At 37.5% G+C, this 21,931-nt stretch overlaps 1 protein-coding gene across 1 annotated transcript in view; it reads left to right on the top strand.

Annotated features, from left to right (window-relative positions):
- Nucleotides 1-20,631, top strand: part of LOC103035402 (transmembrane protein 47) — a 34,230-nt gene extending 13,599 nt beyond the window's left edge. Inside the window, exons 2-3 of the mRNA XM_022686644.2 lie at nucleotides 3,828-3,968; nucleotides 16,962-20,631. Of these exons, the coding sequence (XP_022542365.2) occupies nucleotides 3,828-3,968; nucleotides 16,962-17,143 (323 nt within the window). The 3' untranslated portion in view covers nucleotides 17,144-20,631. The remainder of the gene's footprint in view (nucleotides 1-3,827; nucleotides 3,969-16,961) is intronic.
- Nucleotides 20,632-21,931: the final 1,300 nt, after the last annotated feature.

Here is a 21,931-nt window from a genome sequence, read left to right as displayed (position 1 = left end):
ACCTCAAATAATGCAAAGAAAACAAGTTCATATTCATAAAGTTTTAAGAGTTCAGAAATAATCAATATTTGGTGGAATAATCCTGGATTTTAATCACAGTTTTTTTCATGCATCTTGGCATCATGTTCTCCTCCACCAGTCTTACACACTGCTTTTGAATAACCTTATGCTGCTTTACTCCTGGTGTAAAAATTCAAGCAGTTCAGTTTGGTGGTTTGATGGTTTGTGATCATCCATCTTCCCCTTGATTATATTCCAGAGGTTTTCAATTTGGTAAAATCAAAGATACTCATCATTTTAAGTGGTTTTTAGTGGGCTGTATACTGTCAAAATAAGAATAGTTACCTTGACAGGCGTAGTAATTGCCTTGTATTACTGTTATATTGTTATATATCAGCTGCAAAAAATGTCTTAAAAGGACAATTTTATTGTTTATCGCATTTATTTCTGATAGTTATCAGAGCTATTTAAACAGTTATGTTTCATTAAAACTCTTATGCTACCAGAGAACAAATATATTGTGGACAAATTATCCACTACATTTCATTGCCTCTATATGTATCGTACACTGATTCTGCTGTGTGGAAGTTTCTAATCACTTTATTTGGGTAGAGTTCACCACATATTGTGAATAAATATTACCTAAATTTAGCAGCTGAGACAGTAAAAATTAAGATAAAGAAGTACAACTCTCCTATTGGCTCCTGGCATCATTTATTTGTGTTTATTTGCATAATAGGCACTTCACCCCAGCTGCCTTTTGCCATTCCTTTTGTAGGTCACTTGGTTGCTGGCTGACATTAGAATAAGATGACGGTTATCCCTGTCTGTAGCTTTCTTGTCCCCAGTATCTGCTGCTTTACCTTGTTGTAATAAAAAGCCATCTTAGAAATTTTAAAGATTTAAGGCAACATGGCGCTCACTTTTATCCCTCTGCCTGTAAAGAATAAAGAATTGAGCCCTTTTTTTCCGCACTCAATACTTTACTTTTCAACTCCTTTGTCCTGGTTAATAGTTCTTTTTTATTCCAGTTATTTTTTTAGCTATGCCTCGCACTTGTTTTGCCATCTAGCTTATCCTTATGCAGGAGGATTGTGATGAACACAGCCGTGTTTTTTATACTTTTCCTCATTAAAAATAAGATTTGGTTCCGGTTATAACCTAATCAGAAACACAACATGCTAATTAAATGTATATTGCATAATAGCAACATGAATTGTGTCAATAGTATAGTCCCCAACTGACAGATGTTGTGCTGAGCATATTTAAAGATTTGAAAATGTGAATTAAATTTAAATAATGATGAAACTGGCACTCATCAGGAGAGTTTACTCTGTTGTACAGGAGTTACCAGCCTCAGAAACCACAAGTTAACAAACAGCTCCTCAAATCCTAATAATAATAATAATTAAAAATAATAATAATAATGAGTATTTTTTGGTTTGTTTAACACTGTTTTTAAGTTACTACATGATTCTTTGTTGTGTTCCTTCATAATCTGATAGATCACTTTACTACTCATTAACTATGCAGAAAAAGTAAAAGAATAAAAAGGTTTCTCCCCTTAACTTATCCAGTAACTCTTGTTATTGTATAATAAATAAATATTCTTTAGAAACTGAATCCACCAACATTTCCCTCTTTCCTTCCAGAAGCTTCAGCTTCTGACTGTTTGTCAAATTAAAGCTTTTAAAATATGAATAGATGCATAAAAAACTCCTCCTTGAGGGAGAAAGTGTGACAGCAGTCTAAATCCAGCGTCTGGCAGCGTGGAAACATCACAGCGTTTCTGCAGGATGAATAACTCAAGTCTAAACTGAAACTGACCCAAAAACTGCACACGGCTTCAATCTAAAATCACACAGTAAGCAGCGCTGCACCTCAGTAACATACATTACATTCAGTTCTAATTATAGCACTAAATATCACACCTATACGATAATAAAACCAGCGCTACAGAGCTAATGTAGCTAACAAATAATATCATCTTAAACTTTATCAGTTAGCACTGAGGATAGGAGGCTAATATAGCTTTTTATTAATAACAAAACAAAGCACCATCAGTTAATACTGGAGATACAAGGCTAATATAGCTTTTTAGTAGGAGAAACAGATGCCACAAAAGTTATTACTGGAGATCTGAGGCTAATTTAGCTTTTTATTACTAGAAACTGATGCTACATCAGTTAATACTGGAGATACAAAACTAAAATAGATTTTTATTAATAAAATCTGATGCCACATCAGTTAATACTGGAGATACGAGGCTAATATAGCTTTTTATTAACAGAAAATGATGCTACATCAGTTAGCTCTGGAAATACAAGGCTAATATAGCTTTTTTATTAATAGAAACGTCAATTAGCATTGAAGATATAAGATTAATGTAGATTTTTATTAATAAAAACTGATGCTACACAAGTTAATACTGGAGATAAAAGGCTAATATAGCTTTTTATTAATAATAACTGATGCTACATCAGTTAATACTGAAGGTACAAGGCTAATTTAGCTTTTTATTAATAAAAACTGATGCTACATCAGTTAATACTGGAGATACAAGGCTAATATAGATTTTTATTAATAAAAAACAATGCTAAATCAGTTAGCACTGGAGATACAAGGCTAATATAGCTTTTTATAATAATAACTGATGCTACATCAGTTAATACCGGAGATACAAGGATAATAAAGCTTTTTATTAATAAAAACCAATGCTAAATCAGTTAGCACTGGAGATACAAGGCTAATATAGCTTTATTAATAAAAACTGATGCTGATGTAGAAATCCGATGCTACATCAGTTAATACTGAAGATACAAAGCTAATATAGCTTTTTATTAGGAGAAACACATGCCACTTCAGTTAGCACTGGAGATATAAGACTAATATAGCTTTTTATTAATAAAACAACAGATGCAACATCAGTTAATACTGGAGCTACAAGGCTAATACAGCTTTTTATTAATAAAATCTGATGCTGTGTCCATTAACTAACAAGGAATCAGAGCTTAAACATCACTAAGTATCATTGAAGCTTAAAGGCTAATGTAGTGGAAAAGCAATAAAATCTTACAGCCCACCAATTAGCATTGATGTTTTTAAGCTAATATAAAAAAAAAACGTGGGCTATATAACTTTCATTCTAGAGGAGAAAAAAGGTGTCAGGTTCCTCTATAGGCAAGTTGTGCATCGAGCAGCTTGATTTAGAGCGTGTTGGTGTGTCTTTGCTATCGTAACGACGGGAAAAGTACACCTTATGCATCTCCAAATGTGCAAAAGTCATGAACTAATTCTCTTAATTAATGATGTGTGTGGTTAATTTTGGGCGTAACGTGAAATAAACCAATCAGAGCGTCTCTAGAGTAGATCAGGTGAGCTCTGACTTTGGTGGATTGCTATTGTAACGGTGCAGCTACCTGGACGTGTCCAACAAACTCTTCTCAGCAGAGGAAACTGAGCTGCTGGTTGACGCTGTGAAGGAGCTCCAGCAGCTCATTTACGGGAACAGCAATGTTATTTTATTTACTATTCTGTTTATTGTTGATGTAAAAGTTGGGTTTGTGCTGCTGTGTGTTCATGTGTGTGTAATAAGTGGGGGTTTTACTCTGGTTTTATTGATTTGCTGGTTAAAATAACAGGTAATAAGCAGAGCTTTTCAGTTGCAGTTGAACAGATTAATCCTGATGGAGTATAACCTGAATTATTGGTGTTTAAATTTATATTAAGGCTTTAGAGGTGTGTGAAAATGAATTATAATGTCTCTCTTTGTCTCTCTCTGTCTCTCTGTCTCTGTCTCTCTCTCTCTGTCTCTTTCTCTCTCTCAGATTGGCAGATAGCAACGCTGGTGCTGTTGTTGGCGGGGGCGTCGGTGACGTTGGTGGCGTTCCTGGTGGCGGTGATCTCTCTGTGTAGAGGAACACACCGGAAACACTACCGCACCATCGCCGTGTTCCTCTTCACCGCAGGTAACACACAAAAATGTGTTTAAATATCAATGTATCACTTTTACTAAAGTAATTTCCATCGCAATAAATATTGATATCAAATTATTGCCCAATTCTAATGCAATGGGAGACCTGAAAAAAATGTGCGTATTTTCGTAACAGGCAAACGTTTCGATGATTATACGGTTTCATGTTCTAAATTATGCTCATCAATGTATGAATGGAAGTTCTCCCAACACAAATCAGGGCATCTTTTCAAAGATTAAGTCCCGCCCCTCAACAAAAAGAGCCAATCAGATTGCTGCTTGTGCCGAGAGTGGAGGGAGGTTGGTGTTCTAGTGGAAATCCATCCTCTCATATTGGAGATCTGCGCAAGTGCAGTAGCCAGTAACAAGCCAAAAAACAATCTCACTTTTTGTGCATTATTAAGAAAAACGCTATAAACTGTTCACAAGGATTTTATCATGACATCTCTATAATATTTATGAATGAACACAATTAATTCTGCAGTCTATTCTACTATCCTACCTATTCGTTCACACTCGTCAGTTGAATTATTACAAGTAATAAAAATGAAGAGAGCACTTCAGTTTCTGAATCAGTTTCTCTGATTTCTCTATTTATAGGTTTATGTTTGAGTAAAATGAACATTGTTGTTTTATTCTATAAACTACAGACAACATTTCTCCCAAATTCCAAATAAAAATATTCTCATTTAGAGCATTTATTTGCAGAAAATGAGAAATGTCTGAAATAACAAAAAAGATGCAGAACTTTCAGACCTCAAATAATGCAAAGAAAACAAATTCATATTCATAAAGTTTTAAGAGTTCAGAAATAATCAATATTTGGTGGAATAATCCTGGATTTTAATCACAGTTTTTTCATGCATCTTGGCATCATGTTCTCCTCCACCAGTCTTACACACTGCTTTTGGATAACTTTATGCTGCTTTACTCCTGGTGCAAAAATTCAAGCAGTTCAGTTTGGTGGTTTGATGGCTTGTGATCATCCATCTTCCTCTTGATTATATTCCAGAGGTTTTTAATTTGGTAAAATTAAAGAAACTCTTCATTTTTAAACGCTCTCTTATTTTTTTCCAGAGCTATATATTGTCAAAATAAGAATAGTTATCCTAGTAATTGCCTTGTAATACTGTTATATTATTCTATATCAGCTGAAAAACTCTTAAAAGGACATTTTTATTGTTTATCACAGTTATTTCTGATAGGTATCAGAACCTTTATCCTACCAGAATGATCTGAGGGCATTCATCCACTACATTTCATTGTCTCTATATTTATCGTACACTGATCTCCATGGTTACGGTACAGTAATAGTGAAATGGTTGTGAAATACACACATTTCCGAGATTACGCTTAACGTTTAAATAGTGTAAGTAGAGGAACAGTAAGAGCTCCAGACGCTCGGTGTGGGAAAGCCTGTATATAAACAGAGCTAATCGCTAATCAGCGCTGTTATTTTAGCGGTTAGCACTGTTTATTTAACCGTCACATGACCTTTAATCACATCACACTTCATTACATACGCCGTCCGGATCTTTTATCTACACACACACACAAACACACACGCTAACACACTAATACACACACACTGGTGTACTGGAGTGGAGGAATGTATTTTCTTTTTAGCAAAAATCCCAGAAACACCCTGTTCTTTCTCCACTATCTACACCCTTTTCATCACTATTCACAAACTCACTCACACTCTTATGTTCTTCTACTCTTATTTTGTGAAGCTCCGCCCACTACATCCAGCAACACCATAGCAACCACCCAGTAATTATATAAGAACACAAGTAAAACTTTAAAGTAACCACCAGTGAAATTCAGGAAAACTTGAAAAAGAAGGTAATTGAGATCTATCAGTCTGGAAAGGGTTATAAAGCCATTTCCAAAGCTTTGGGAATCCAGCAAACCACAGTGAGAGCCATTGAACACAAATGGCGAAGATATGGAACAGTGGTAAACCTTCCCAGGAGTGACCGGCCGCCCAAAATTACCGCAAGAGTGCAGCGACGCTCATCCAAGAGGTCACAAAAGACCCACAACAACTTCCAAAGACCTGCAGGCCTTACTCGCCTCAGTTAAAGTCAGTGTTCATGCCTCCACCATCAGAAAGAGACTGGGTAAAAATGGCCGACATGGCAGAGTTCCTAGATGAAAACCACTGCTGAGCAAAAACAACATTAAAGCTCGTCTCAATTTTATCAGAACACATCTTGATGATCCCCAAGACTTTTAGGAAAACATTCTGTGGACCATTGAGACAAAAGTTGAACTCTTTGGAAGGTGTGTGTCCCTCAGACAAACACCGCATTCCAGAAAAAGAAGATTATACCAACAGTAAAACATGGTGGTGGTAGTGTGATGGTGTGATGGTCTGGAAGGGTCTGGAAGACTTGCTGTGATAAATAAATGGAACTATAAATTCTGCCGTCTACCAAAAAATCCTGAAGGAGAATGATGTCCGAACATCTGTTCCTGACCTCAAGCTGAAATGAACTTGGGTTCTGCAGCAGGACAACGACCCAAAACACACCAGCAAGTTCAGCTCTGAATGTCTGTTTTTGTTTATTGTTTAAATCTAGATTTAATTTCGTTCAACTTCACACTTATGCAATACTTTATGTACTTTGTGTTGGTTTATCACTTAAAATCTCTGTAAAGTACATTTAAGTTTGTGGTTGTAATGTGACAAAATGTGACGAATTTCAAAGGGTTCAAGGGGTTTGGATACTTTTGCAAGTGTTCAGCTCTTGAGTCTGGAAGCTCTGCAGGAATATTAAACCCTCATTACGGAGCCGAGCGAGAGCCGTGTTCCTCAGCGGGAGGCGGAGCAGCATGGGAATGTTCCTGTGTCAGGATTAGGGCTCACACACATACACACACACACACACACACACACACTTATACACACACACACACACACACACACTTATATACACACACTTATACACACAGCTGCAGCTCTGTTCCCACTGCTGGCGCTGGACGTTAACCACTGTAGCGCATACCATCCACATTACAGCACACACTGCTGCTACACTCGCACCAGCACACATACACACACACAGACGCAGTGTGTGTGAGAGAGAGAGTGAGAGTGTGTGTGTGTGTGTGCGCGAGAGTGTCTGGGTGGGTGTGTCTTTCACCAACACCCTGAAACTGGAGTCTAAATGAGCTCAGCTACTCTAAAATCTTATGTTACGTAACACGTGAACCCCAGTGTGTGTGAGCGTGTGTAGTGTGTGTGTAGTTTTCGAGTGTGTGTGTGTGTGTGTGTGGTTAAGTTTTGAGTGTGTGTGAGTGTGTGTGTTTTCCTTCCTCCTGTAATTGCTTTGGAGCCTCCAGTGGATAAAGGTCCCCTTATAGAGCTACTGATCAGAGTCATTATAGAACTTTCTCTGTGTGTGTGTGTGTGTGTGTGCGTGTGTGCGTGTAGTTTTTAAGTGTGTGTGTGAGGTGATAAAGGGTAGGTCTGTCCAGCTCAGTGTGCTATATATATATATATATACATATATATACACACACACACACGTATTGGGACACTTTGTTTTTTTCTGAAATTAAGGGTATTAAATAGAGTTTATTCTGATTAACTGTCTCTACTGTACATATAAAACTTTATACTAGATTCTAAAATCAATTTGCTGTGAGTATTTGATTGTACTCAGCCACAAGAGCTCAGATTAATGAGGTCAGAATGTTAGATAACATTACCCACATCCCCAACTCAACACCAACGCATCCCCAACTCTTCCCCAACTCATCCCCAACTCTTCCCCAACGCATCCTCAACTCTTCCCCAATGCATCCCCAACTCATCCCCAACTCTTCCCCAACGCATCCCAACTCTTCCCCAACTCATCCCCAACTCTTCCCCAACGCATCCCAACTCTTCCCCAACTCATCCCCAACTCTTTCCCCAATGCATCCCCAACGCATCCCCAACTCTTCCTCAACGCATCCCCAACTCTTCCCCAACGCATCCCCAACTCTTCCCCAACTCATCCCCAACTCTTTCCCCAATGCATCCCCAACGCATCCCCAACTCTTCCTCAACGCATCCCCAACTCTTCCCCAACGCATCCCCAACTCTTCCCCAACGCATCCCCAACTCTTCCCCAACGCATCCCCAACTCTTCCCCAACTCATCCCCAACTCTTTCCCCAATGCATCCCCAACTCATCCCCAACTCTTCCCCAACGCATCCCAACTCTTCCCCAACTCTTCCCCAACGCATCCCCAACTCTTCCCCAACGCATCCCCAACGCATCCCCAACTCTTCCCAACGCATCCCCAACTCTTCCCCAACGCATCCCCAACTCTTCCCCAACGTATCCCCAACTCTTCCCCAACTCTTCCCCAACGCATCCCAACTCTTCCCCAACTCATCCCCAACTCTTCCCCAACGCATCCCCAACTCTTCCCAACGCATCCTCAACTCTTCCCCAACTCATCCCCAACTCTTCCCCAACGCATCCCCAACTCTTCCCCAACGCATCCCCAACTCTTCCCAACGCATCCCCAACTCTTACCCAACGCATCCCCAACTCTTCCCCAACGCATCCCCAACTCTTCCCCAACGCATCCCAACTCTTCCCCAACTCATCCCCAACTCTTCCCCAACGCATCCCCAACTCTTCCCAACGCATCCCCAACTCTTCCCCAACGCATCCTCAACTCTTCCCCAATGCATCCCCAACTCATCCCCAACTCTTCCCCAACGCATCCCAACTCTTCCCCAACTCATCCCCAACTCTTCCCCAACGCATCCCCAACTCTTCCCCAACGCATCCCCAACTCTTCCCAACGCATCCCCAACTCTTCCCCAACGCATCCCCAACTCTTCCCCAACTCTTCCCCAACACATCCCCAACTCTTTCCCCAACGCATCCCCAACTCTTACCCAACTCATCCCCAACTTATCCCCGACTCTTCCCCAATTCATCCCCGACTCTTCCCCAATGCATCCCCCACTCTTCCCTAACGCATCCCCCACTCTTCCCCAACGCATCCCCCACTCTTCCCCAATGCACCCCAACTCTTTCCTAACTCATCCTCAACTTTTCAACCCATCTCCACCTCTTCCCCAAATCATCCTTTACTGTTCAACAACTTTTCCTCAACCTATCCCCATCTCCCCAATTCATCCCCACCTCATCATCAACTCTTCCCCAACTGTCAAACTCATCCCCAACTTATACCCAACTCTCCAACTTATTCCCAACTATTCCCCAACTGATCCACAACTCATTCCCAATTTATCCAACTATCCAACTTATCCCAACCCATCCCCAACTCATCCCTAAATCCTCAGTTTGTCCACAACTCATCCCCAACTCCCTAACTCTTCCTCAACGCATTCCCAACTCTTCTCGACTCATCATCAACTCTTCCGTAACTCTTCTCTAACTCATCATCAAGTCCTCCCCACTTTATTTTGTTTGTACTGGAGATATGTGATGTCACACATTCTGTCTCAGTCAGTACAGATAAAGACAGTATTGTATTTTTGGGAGTGTGTGTAAAGTGTGTGTTCAGACCGCTGTTCTCTTTTATAAAAGAGTGATGTCGCTCGTTGCCAAGGATGTTACCTTGCTAGGTATCTGGGGTAACCATGGTAACGCGTGGGCTCTGCAGATCGCTTTATAATATTACAGACAGACAAGATAAGATACCACAGCCACGAGCCGGAGCTCATCCTCCATCACTACAGTCAGCCATCAAACAGAACTGTGATATTTAATCAAAAATACTTTAACTTTCATTGATTTAGTTTTTAATTTGTCAGTGTGAACACAAAGTGAACCAGAGCTCAAATACAACAGTGTATCACTCTGTGCTTTCATCTGGACCAGAAGAACCAAATTGACAAAATAAAAATAAATAAAGAAATAAATAAAAATCTGTTCAGAATTCTATTTTTTTTTTTAATTAAAAAAATCTGGTTCAGTTCAGAAATCAGCCTTTTAATTTGAGATAATATGGGGTAGAATTAGAATTTTTAAAAAGTCAGTTTTATTTCAGAATAAAAAAAACAATTTCACTTTTAGTTACAGTTTTAAAAGGTACATTTCACTTTTAAAATAGTTTTTTAAAAATAGTTTTAGTTCAGAATTAAGTTTTAAAAGTTCAGCTACAGATGCTGATTGAAAATAAGCAGGCAAATTTTAATTTGATGAAAATAGAGTATTCTCTATAATTTACACGGTATGTTTTCAGTTTAGATATACATGCAGTATTCTGTTCTTTAGTGGTAGATTCTTTTGTTAAATAACATTATTTTTATTTTGTTTATTTTGTTGCATTTTTTTTATTTATAGAAAATCACACTCTGGATTTCTACTGAATGTTTGATTAAAACTTTAATTCATTTTGCTGCAGCAGTCTCAAAATTAATACAAAACATCAGTCCGATATGTTTTATATTGAGTACAGGCGAAAAACAACACTGGAAAACAACTTAAAACAGTGTTAAATGTAGTAGTTTGATGAACACAGGCAGCAGTGAGTGAAAGTACAGAAGAAAATTACTTACATTCTTACAGAAACCCCAGCCAGAGGACGGTGCTCCTGAGATAAAACTCTAGACGGTAAAACTGTACTCATATACGGGGAAAATGGGCTGATTCTAAAGATCGATTCGGGTTTATATGAATGGATATTGGATCATTCAAATGAAGATCGATTTAAATTAAAGAATCGATTTTTAAAACACACCAATAGTTGCAAGGTTCGTCCATAGAAGTCCTTAAGAGTTAATTGACAGAGAGCAATCAGAGAACAAAAATAGAAATACAAATACTTTCTGAAAAAAAATTATAAAACAGAACAAAACTTAAATAATACAAATAAATACCAATAATTTTCTAACACAAATAAAACTTAAACACTTGAGTTGACATTGAGTTTTTAACTTTTAAGGTCCTTTAAAAAAGGTTTATTATTCAGATGAATGAAGCTACAACTTCCTCTGAACCTCCATTGTTGCCACATGGCTTCCATTTTTTTTATTGCTTGTAATCTGTGATAAATAAGCAGTGCTGCCCCCACAGGTCCGGGGACGAATTACAACTACAACCAAAAATGATGTTCTGCCGTTACGTCATTCCTTTTAAATGCACATTGTGTTTGTTTTAATAGTTTAGTTTTTTCCTCAAATGTCCCTAAAGTCAGTATTTTATTATACTGTGACACACACACACCGCACACACACCATTCACACACATATACACCATTCACACACATATACACCAGTCACACACACTAGACAAAGGAAAATCATTATGGCCTTGGAAAAACTGCTACTTTCTTACTGAATGACTCACACACACTCACACACTATACTCACACACTATACACACACACTATACACACACTATACACACACACTCACACACTATACACACACACTATACACACACACTCACACACTATACTCACACACTATACACACACACTATACACACACACACTCACACACTATACACACAGTGAATAGTGAATGACTCACTTTCACACACATTTCCCCTTTAACCACGGACATTATCCCAAACTAACTGTCCAACACACACACACACACACACACTTAATATACACTCTCACACACTCACTCACACACACACACACACACACACACACACACACTGTGTGTGTATCCAGCTGTAATGTGTGTCTAAGTAATGATACTTGCAGCTGTCTGTGAGTCAACTTGGAAAGTGTATTGCAGTAGTCTTGGACAGTGTGTGTGTGTGAGTGTGAGTGTGTGTGTGTGTGTGTGTGTGTGGACTGTTAAAGGTTAAACAAGGTCATACAACATACTGGTTTATAGTCACTAAAATAATTTAACACTGAATTAATTTCAGTTTACAGTTAATTCATTCCTAATGATGTAACTACCTCCACCATGTTTAGAAGCTGTACTTTATCCTGGCTAGCTCTCACTGTGAGATAGTAGATGGTGAAACTACAGGGGTTGGAGAATGAAACTGAAACACCTGTCATCATTTTAGTGTGGGATTTTAGGTTTCATGGCTAAATTGGAGCAGCCTGGTGTTCAATCTTCATTAATTGCACATTGCACCAGTAAGAGCAGAGTGTGAAGGTTCAATTAGCAGGGTAAGAGCACAGTTCTGCTCTAAATATTACAATGCACACAACATTATGGGAGACATACCAGAGTTCAAAAGAGGACAAATTGTTGGTGCACGTCTTGCTGGAGCATCTGTGACCAAGACAGCAAGTCTTTGTGATGCATCAAGAGCCACGGTATCCAGGGTAATGTCAGCATACCACCAAGAAGCACCAACCACATCCAACAGGATTAACTGTGGACGCTGTAAGAGGAAGCTGTCTGAAAGGGATGTTCGGGTGCTAACCCGGATTGTATCCAAAAAACATAAAACTGCAAGCTGTACTTTATCCTGTACTTTATCCTGTACTTTATCCTGGTTAGCTCTCATTATAAGTTGTTGGTATGCTTAAATACAATGCTCTATTACGCCACCTAGAGGAGATTCAAAGAATGGATAATAAAAGTGAATTTTGGAAGTGCTATTGGAAGACGAGAAGATGACCAGAAGAATGTTCTTCTAGAACCAGTTTAACCAGTAAAAATGTTGGTTTTACATGTCGTTCCCAGTTGTTCTGAAGTTTATTATTACAGTGACCTGGTGTGACTGGCATGATTCACATCCACGTCCAACACAATACGGGGGGATGTTAAAGAATGTGTGTGTGTGTGTGTGTGTGTGTGTGTGTGTGTGTGTGTGTGTGTGTGTGTGTGTAGTGTGTGTGTGTGTGTAGGGAAACATAGCTAATATAGAAGAATGCCGTCCAAAACAATAACACCACCACACGCCGCATTCCAGGCATTGTTCGGGCTCACATGTCTAAAACACTGTAATATCCTCCCTCCCTCTCTCTCTCTCTTTCTCTCTCCTCTCTCTCTATATTTCTCTACCTCTCTCTACCTCACTCTCTTTCTACCTTTCTATCTGTACCTCTCTTTCTATCTCTTTTCTTATCTCTCTCTACCTCACAACCTCTTTCTCTCTACCTCTTTTTCTCTATCTCTCTCTAACTCTCTCTCTTTCTCTTTTACGCTCTCTCTCTATCCTCTTTCTCTCTCTATCTCTATCTATCTTTCTATCTATCTCTCTACCTCTCTATCCCACAGTAAGAGCTAGTCAGGATAAAGTACAGCTTCCAAACATGGTGGAGGTAGTTACATTTTCTACAACTTTCTTTCTTTCTTTCTCTCTATACCTCTCTCTGTACCTTTCTCTTTTTCTACCTCCCTATCTGTACGTCTCTCTTTCTCTCTTTCTACATTTATCTTCCTGTCTATCGCTCTCCCATTTTCTTTCTGTCTCTCTCCCCTCTCTATTTCTCTACCTCTCTCTACCTCACTCTCTCTCTCTACCTTTCTTTCTGTACCTCTCTTTCTATCTCTTTTCTTATCTCTCTCTACCTCTCTATCTCTTTCTCGCTCTCTCTACCTCTCTCTCTCTCTCTCTCTCTAAAGTTCCCTTTTTTCTCTACCTCTCTTTCTCTCTCTCTTCTAATCATACATTTACTTTAGCAGTGCTAATCTAATCATACACTTACCTAAGCATTGCTATACTAATCACACATTTATCTTGGCGGCGCTTTTGCAATCATAAATTTACCTCAGCAGTGCTATTCTAATTACACCTTTACCTCAGCAGAGCTATTTTAACCATAAATTTACCTCAGTAGTGCTATTCTAATTACACCTTTACCTCAGCAGAGCTATTTTAACCATAAATTTACCTCAGTAGTGCTGTTCTAATCATACATTTACCTCAGCAGTTATTATAATCATACAGTTACCCCAGAAGAGCTATTTTAATCATAAATTTACCTCAGAAGTGCTATTTTTAATTTTGACTAATTACAACACAGTAGTAGATGACTGTAAAATCGTCCATAACGTTTACAGTAAGTGCTATCTATGTATTCCTCCTCTTCAATACGGTAAAAAATCGTTTTTTAAGAGTTCTCCTCTAGCCACATATACTCACACTGAGCCTTTCAGGACGCTAGTGTATTCATTAGCATTAGCGCTGCGCTATTAGCGTGGTGTGTGTCCAGCTTTCAGTGGCTAATCAGAATCTCAGCGGTCCGTAACTCCAGAGAGTTGGCTGGCGAGCGATTCGTCGGGGCTTTTCAGATCTTTCACTCTGTTATAAACGGAAAACGCTGGATCTGCATAAAACCCATATTCCAGTTTATCACTTCTGAACCCTTTAAACCGGCGTGATGAAGATAAATCGCTCCGTTAGCCTGCAGCCCGGTTCTGCCGGATCATCTGACAGAACCTTCTGTACTGGATCCAACTCATTTTCCTCCCTTCAGCCAATTTCCCTCCAGAACTCCAGCTTTAAAGACTTTCTCCACATGTCCAAACACTTAAAACACCAGAGTTTATTCCCACAACAAGGGAAATAACCTGGAGTTAACCCTCCTTTACTGCAGGAACTGTTGATACTCTACTGGGAAAGCTTTACACTAGTAACACATTTACCTCAGCAGTGTTATTTTAGTCAAACATTTTCTTCAGCAGTCATCTTTTAGTCATTTTAGACAACAATGTACCTGAAAAGTGCTATTTTACTCATACATTTACCTTAAAATTGCTATTCTAATCATTTATTTACCTTAGAATTGCTATTCTAATCATGAATTCAGCTCCAAATTGCTATTCTAATCATGAATTTACTTCATCAGAGCTATTTTAATCATGAATTTGCCTCAGCAGGGCTATTTTAATAATGTCTTTACTAGAGGTGTGCCAAAAAATCGATTCACATAAGAATCTTGATTCTCATTTACTACGATTCAGAATCGATTTAAAATGTCCCAAAATCGATTCTGAGGGGCGGGTTTTAGACTGATTTTGGGCTGGGTATTTTTGTTGGACCTGGCAACCCTGGGGATAGCGCTTGTCCCTTTGGAGATCTTCCAGACACACACAGAGCGTAGGTGTTTGAGAATCACCGGTAAGATGGCAGAACAAGCACTATATTACCTTAGATTAACGTGTAGTTTCAATGTTTTATGGCAGAATGCTTCATAACAAGCATAAAAAAGATCGCTAGTAGTTAGTTTCAGTAACTGTTAGCTAGCTAACTAGCTAACTTTCCAGTTCCACCTTAAATAACGCTACAGGTGGCAGCGGGCTGCAGCATTTAAGGCGGAACGGAAAAATACAATAAGCTAATCAGAGCTAATTTCAGCTCCTCATCACAGAGGAATTAAGGAATGGACCATATGAATTAATTTCTCCACCTCCTGCCCCCTTTCTGAAGAAATACAACCACCTTAAATTAACTAGTTAATCAGCAGCTGCTCCTGAACTTTAGCGCTCCACTGCTATCATCACATCTGCCCAGCAGCGTCACCTACACACCACCGCTAGTAGCCTGGTAATAAAGCAGTGTTATTTATTTATGTATTTATTGTTCATTAACGTCATTGTGATATCCCAGTGATTTCTCTGTCACTGAGGACCCACATTCCTGCACATTTTATTGTTTTTGTAACACATTACTTGCTCCAGGACCAGTGTATATTATGGAGGGTTTTTTTTCAATACGATTCATAAGCCAGAAGCAGAAATATTTATAATTCAAATCGTTTTGAATCAAAAATCGATTTTGAATCGAATCGTGGCCCCCAAAATCGGAATCGAATCGAATCGTGAGATAGTAATCGATTCCCACCCCTAGTCTTTACCTCATCAGTGCTACTCTATTCATATATTTATCTCAGCACTGCTATTTTAATCATGAATTTACCTCAGGTGAGGTATTCTAATCATGAATTTATCTCAGAATTGCTATTCTAACCATGGATTTACCTCAGCAGTGCTATTATAATCATGAATTAACCTTGGCAGTATTACTATAATCATGAATTTACCTCAGCACTGGTATTTTAATCATACATTTACCTCAGAATTGCTATTCTAATCATACATTTACCTCAGCATTGCTATTATAATTATGAATTAACCTTGGCAATGCTACTAAAATCATGAATTTATCTCAGCAGAGCTACTATAAGCATGAATTTATCTGGGCAGTGCTATTCTAATCATACGTTTACCTCAGCAGAACTATTGTTATCATGAATTTACCTCAGCAGTGCTATTCTAATCATACATTTACCTCAGAATTGGTAGTCTAGACATTAATTTACCTCAGCAGTGCTACTAAAATCATGAATTTACCTCAGCAGAGCTATTTTAATCATGACTTTAATACAGAAGTGCTACTATAAGCATGAATTTATCTGAGCAGTGCTATTCTAATCATACATTTACCTCAACAGAACTATTATAATCATGAATTTACCTCAGCAGTGCTATTCTAATCATACATTTACTTCAGAATTGGTAGTCTAGACATGACTTTACCTCATCAGAGCTATTTTAATCATGACTTTACTTCAGAAGTTCTAAACTAATTACGACTTTACCTTAGCATTGCTAATCTTATCATGACTTATCTCAGCAGTGTTATTCCAATCATACATTTACATTGCCAGAGCTGTTTTAATCATGACTTTACTTTAGCAGTGCTATTCTTATTATAATTTTACCTCAGCACTGCTATTTTAACCAGTTTTAACCATTTTAACCATTACAGTGGCTGTAATGCTCTCCCATAACACACACATATTAACACACACACACACACACTAACAAACACACACACACTAATACACATACACATAATAACACGTACACTCCAACACACACAGTCAGCTGTGCTGTGGTTCTCAGGCAGAAGCAGAGCTATTCTAATCATACATGTACATTTACCTCAGCAGTGCTAATTTAATTATTCATTTACTTCAGAATTGCTATTCTAATCATACATTTACCTCAGCAGAGTTATTTTAAGCATCAATTTACCACAGCAGTGCTATTCTAATTATTAATCTCTCTCTCTCTCCACAGTGGTTCTGCAGGCCTGTGCTCTGGTTCTCTACCCAATCAAATTCATCGACGGGAAAATGCTCCAGACCTACCACGAGTTTAACTGGGGCTACGGTCTGGGCTGGGGCGCTACCATCTTCATGCTGGGCGGGGGGATCCTGCTGTGTCTCAGGACGGACATGTACGAGGACGGCATGTACTGAATCCTCGGCCACGCCCCCTAAAGTGACAAACCAATGTGAACGCACAGATGGGCGGGGTTAAAGATCGGACCTTAAACATCACACATCGTTCACCATCACGTACAACCGTACACCACACAGCTACATACTGTACATCTATACTGTATTCTAATAGGGAACAGTTTACGTTCTTTTTAACGAATTTACCAAAATATATCGCCCAGATTAAGATTAAACTTTACGTATCGTATATATTTAATATATATAAGGCCTGAGACTGTTATACAGTGTGTATATAGTATAAAGCTAAACGCTAACAATTATTAGCGAGGTTCTGAATGCAGTAAATTTAGTTTAATACAGCTCATTTCAATTATCTGAACTATTTGGACAAATTTCTAAATATATAAAAGGTATAAAATGACATTAGCGTGGTTCTGTTAAAACGTTAAACTGGTTTAAATTTTATTTTTCCATTTACTCTGTTGCTAAACCAGGACTTGAAAGTTCCCAGCATCTCGTAATAGTTAAACAATATTTGCTGTCATCGAGTTAGCATGCTAGCATGTTAGCATTCTTATTAGCTTAGCATGGTACATGCTAACTTTATGCGAAATAAAGAACTGTTTTTGTCAAAGAAGCGCAGTGCAATGACTGTAGAAAACTCACCAATACTCATTAGCTCAGTAGCTCCGCCTCCTTTTCCCAAAACAAGCTTTTGTCTCAGACTGCCTTCACTGAGTTTACAGTACAACCTCAAGTACCAGAACCAGAATGAACTAAACTAGCATGTCTAACTGCGCTAATGTTAGCTTAGCTGGCTCACTAACAGCCTATTATATCACATTAGATCCTTTTAGACATTTATGCTAACATCAATCAGACTTACCAAAACGAAACTCAACGAGAAAGTGTAGCTAGTTAGCTATCTTCTTACGATATATCAGAATAAGGTTATGAACTGATTTCTAAAGGGGAAATAAAATAAAAATAAAAATATTTGGAATTGTCCGGATACTGGAGATGGATCGAGGCTGTTTTGTCGTTAAAATATAAGGAAATGGGCGGAGCTACACGTCATACTGCAACCAGCCAGCAGAGGCGCTAGACCTGATATATGCTGTACTAGCTGTGCTTTTTCTACAGTCACTGTAATTGATTAAATCTTAGTATTAAAATACACAGATCAGAACCATATGTAATATATACTCTAATATATACACTAAACCCAATTCTAGGAGGTCTGGGTTACAGAACCACTGTGTTATAGCGTAAGAAAGCTTGGGAAAAACATAATTACAGTATAATATGGATTTTTTGGCTTAATTAATGCTATTTAAAGCAGATAAAATTATCCATATATTGTCTATCAATAGACTGAATAGCTGTACAGTTCTCACTATTATAACACAATTATAATAAAAATTTAAAATTTATCTGAAACATATAGGCCTTGATGATTATACATTTTTGGATGATATATTGACCCAGAAATAATTGAAATTTAAATGTATATTATTGTAATTTTAAGACAATTCCAATCTACAGATATAATAATAATTAAAACATGATAGCATATAAAGTTGTTACAGTATTTTACATTATTTTTAGAAGAGCAATGCACTTTACTTATTTAAAAAAAATCATACAAATGAAAAAATATTTAATTGTTAAACTATTGAAAATATATCAAACGTAAATGCATATAAGTACTTAATTTTTTTTTTAAAGAAATCGACATACAGGCTTGATTATATTAATGAACATACAAAACATAATAGGTAATAAAATAAATTTACCAAAAAAATGATTAAAGTAATAATATTTTTTACAGTAAATTGATATTCACGATCATATTTAAAAGTCACATGTTGGTTATACTCCAATTAATTTAAATAAGTATATAGTCATATTCTCTACAGAAATAAACATATCTAATTCAACACACAATTAAGTAATTTTCTACTTATTTTAACTTTAATTTTTTATTCATTTTACTCATGGTAATATTAGGGAAGTTAAATTTGGCACATACATGTTTTTTATTATAAATTTCTGAATTTTTAAAAGTGCATTGCTCTTTTAAAGTCATTTATAACGGCATTATTATTGTAAATATTATTAACATTATGTCAGTGGAATGGAATGGTCTTAAAATTTAAATAATATGGTTTATTACAATTATTTCTAATAGATCATGCAATATATACATAAAAACATTATTATGACAGTCCTATAAATAGTTCTTTTGGTTATTTGAAAATTTTGGGGTGACAAAAAGATTTGCACAAACTCACAATCATACATACACACACACACACACACACACACTGCTGTGTTAAATATAGGCCGATATTGAAGCCCTCTGGCTTCCACTGTGAGCTGTAGGAGAGATGAAGTACGAGGAGCAGCTGTGTGAAATGGACTACAACTCCCATAATCCTCTGAGTGAAGTTAACTACAATTACTATAATCATTTGTGTATATGAACTACAACTCCCACAGTCCTCTGTGTGAGATTGACTACAACTCCCATAATCATTTGTATATATGGACTACAAGGTCTATAATCATCTGTACTAAACAAACTACAACTACCACAATTCTTTGAGTGAGATTGACTACAACTTCCACATTATGCTGTATATAATGGACTACACCTCCCACGATCCTATTTAAGGTTGCTTGTAAGACTTACAACTCCCACAACAATCCTCTGTGTGAAATGGACTACAACTCCCACAACAAAACTTCCACATTATGCTGTATAAAATGGACTACACCTTCCACAATCTCCTATAATTTACAGCTCCTACAATCTTTTGTGTCAAATGGACTACAACTCTCACGACAATCCTCTGCGTGAAATGGACTACAACTCTCACAACAATCATTTGCAAGAAAATGACTACAACTACCATAACAATCCTCTTTGTGAGATTGACTATAACTCCCATACCAATCCTCTGTGTAAAAATGGACTACAAATCCCACAACAATCCTCTGTGTAAAAAAAGGACTACAACTCCCACAACAATCCTCTGTGACATTGACTACGACTCCCACAATCCTCTGTGTGGGCCTCTTGAGGCCGTTCTGAGAGACTTGAGATCATGCCACACCCTCTTTCTTTGACCTTTGACCCCCCGATTTCAGCAGCGTGTCCCGCGGATCTCCACTCTCATTGGACGATGCAGTAATTTGTTTTTAAGGACGTATATATATATATAAATATATTATTATATATTTACTACTTTGTATATTTCTGGTGTTGCATTAGGATAGAGCACAGATCATCCTGTACATGTGTTTATATAACACTCAGACTTTGTGTATCACTGAATTTGAGGGATATATTTTATGTTGTTTGATAATTTTGCAGTTTTTTTATTTTAATTTTCACTGTTGCTGGATTCAGTGGAGGAGATGAAGACGAGAAATCCTGTGTTTTAGCTTTATATCAGACTTTTCTTTCATTTTTGCATTTAATAAAAATGTAATAAATGGTACTGTTGAACAAATGTCCTGTTTTTAATCTTCTATAAACTTATATTACTTTAATAATACAGTGCTTTAAATCGAATGGTTAAATTTAAATAGTTAATTAAATTAACTACAAGTACCACAATCCTTTGCATGCCAGCTAGAAAAGGATTGTTTTCTTTTGCTCAATTGTTCCTCATTGATGTCTCACAAAACTATTTGGGATTCTTACTATATGGTTTCGTTAAGAGATCAACTTAGTCACAGATGTTCCTCCTAAAAGCGCTCATGAGACAAATATGCTATAAAATATAATTTTAGACAAAAATGAGACATAATGAGATACATCTGAGTCCAAAAAAACGATGATAAGCTGCTGTCAGAAACATGTCTAAGCTGAAGCAGAATAGCCAGCACTTCAGTGCCAGCTTAGGCAAGAAGATTTTTTTTTTCTTTGGCTCAATTGTTGCTCATCGATGTCTCAGGAGGCTGTTTGGGATTCTTACTATGGTTTTGTACTATGGTTTAAAGATCAACTTAGTCACAGATGTTCCTCCTAAATGTGCTAATGAGACAAATATGCTATAAAATAGAATGTCATACAAAAATGAGACATAATGAGATACTTCTGAGTCAAAAAAAACATGCCAGCAGTGCCAGCTTAAGCAAGAAAAGGCTTTTCTTTTGCTCAGTTGTTGCTCATCGATGTTTTAGGGGACTATTTAGGATTTTTAATATGGTTTCATTTAAAGATCAAGTTAGTCACAGATGTTCCTCCTAAAAGTGCTCGAGACAAATATGCTTTAAAATATAAATTTAGACAAAAATGAGACATAATGAGATACCTTCGTTAAAACACATGGCAAGAAAAGGCTTTTCTTTTGCTCAATTGTTGCTGATCGATGTCTCAGGAGACTATTTGGGAGTCTTTCTATGGTAGCTTTTTACTATACTATAAATAGCATTTTACACAAAATTGAGACATAATAAGACACTTCTCACCTCAGTGCTAGCTTAGGCAAGAAAAGGCTTGTTTTCTTCAGCTCAATTGTTGCTCATCGATGTCTCAGGAGGCTGTTTGGGATTCTTACTATGGTTTTGTACTATGGTTTAGAGATCAACGTTGTCACAGGTGTTTCTCCTAAAAGAGTTAATGAGACAAATTAGATACTTCTGAGTCAAAATACGTGCCAACAGTGCCAGCTAAGGCAAGAAAAGGTTTTTCTTTTGCTCAATTGTTGCTCATCGATGTCTCACGAAACAATTTGGGATTCTTACTATATGGTTTTGTTTAGAGATCAACTTAGTCACAGATGTTCCTCCTAA

This window comes from Astyanax mexicanus, chromosome 1 (genome assembly GCF_023375975.1).
Source record: "Astyanax mexicanus isolate ESR-SI-001 chromosome 1, AstMex3_surface, whole genome shotgun sequence".
In the NCBI taxonomy this organism is placed as follows: Eukaryota; Metazoa; Chordata; class Actinopteri; order Characiformes; family Acestrorhamphidae; genus Astyanax; species Astyanax mexicanus.
Note: the sequence above shows the minus strand (reverse complement) of the source record. Positions and strands in the feature narration are given on the sequence as shown.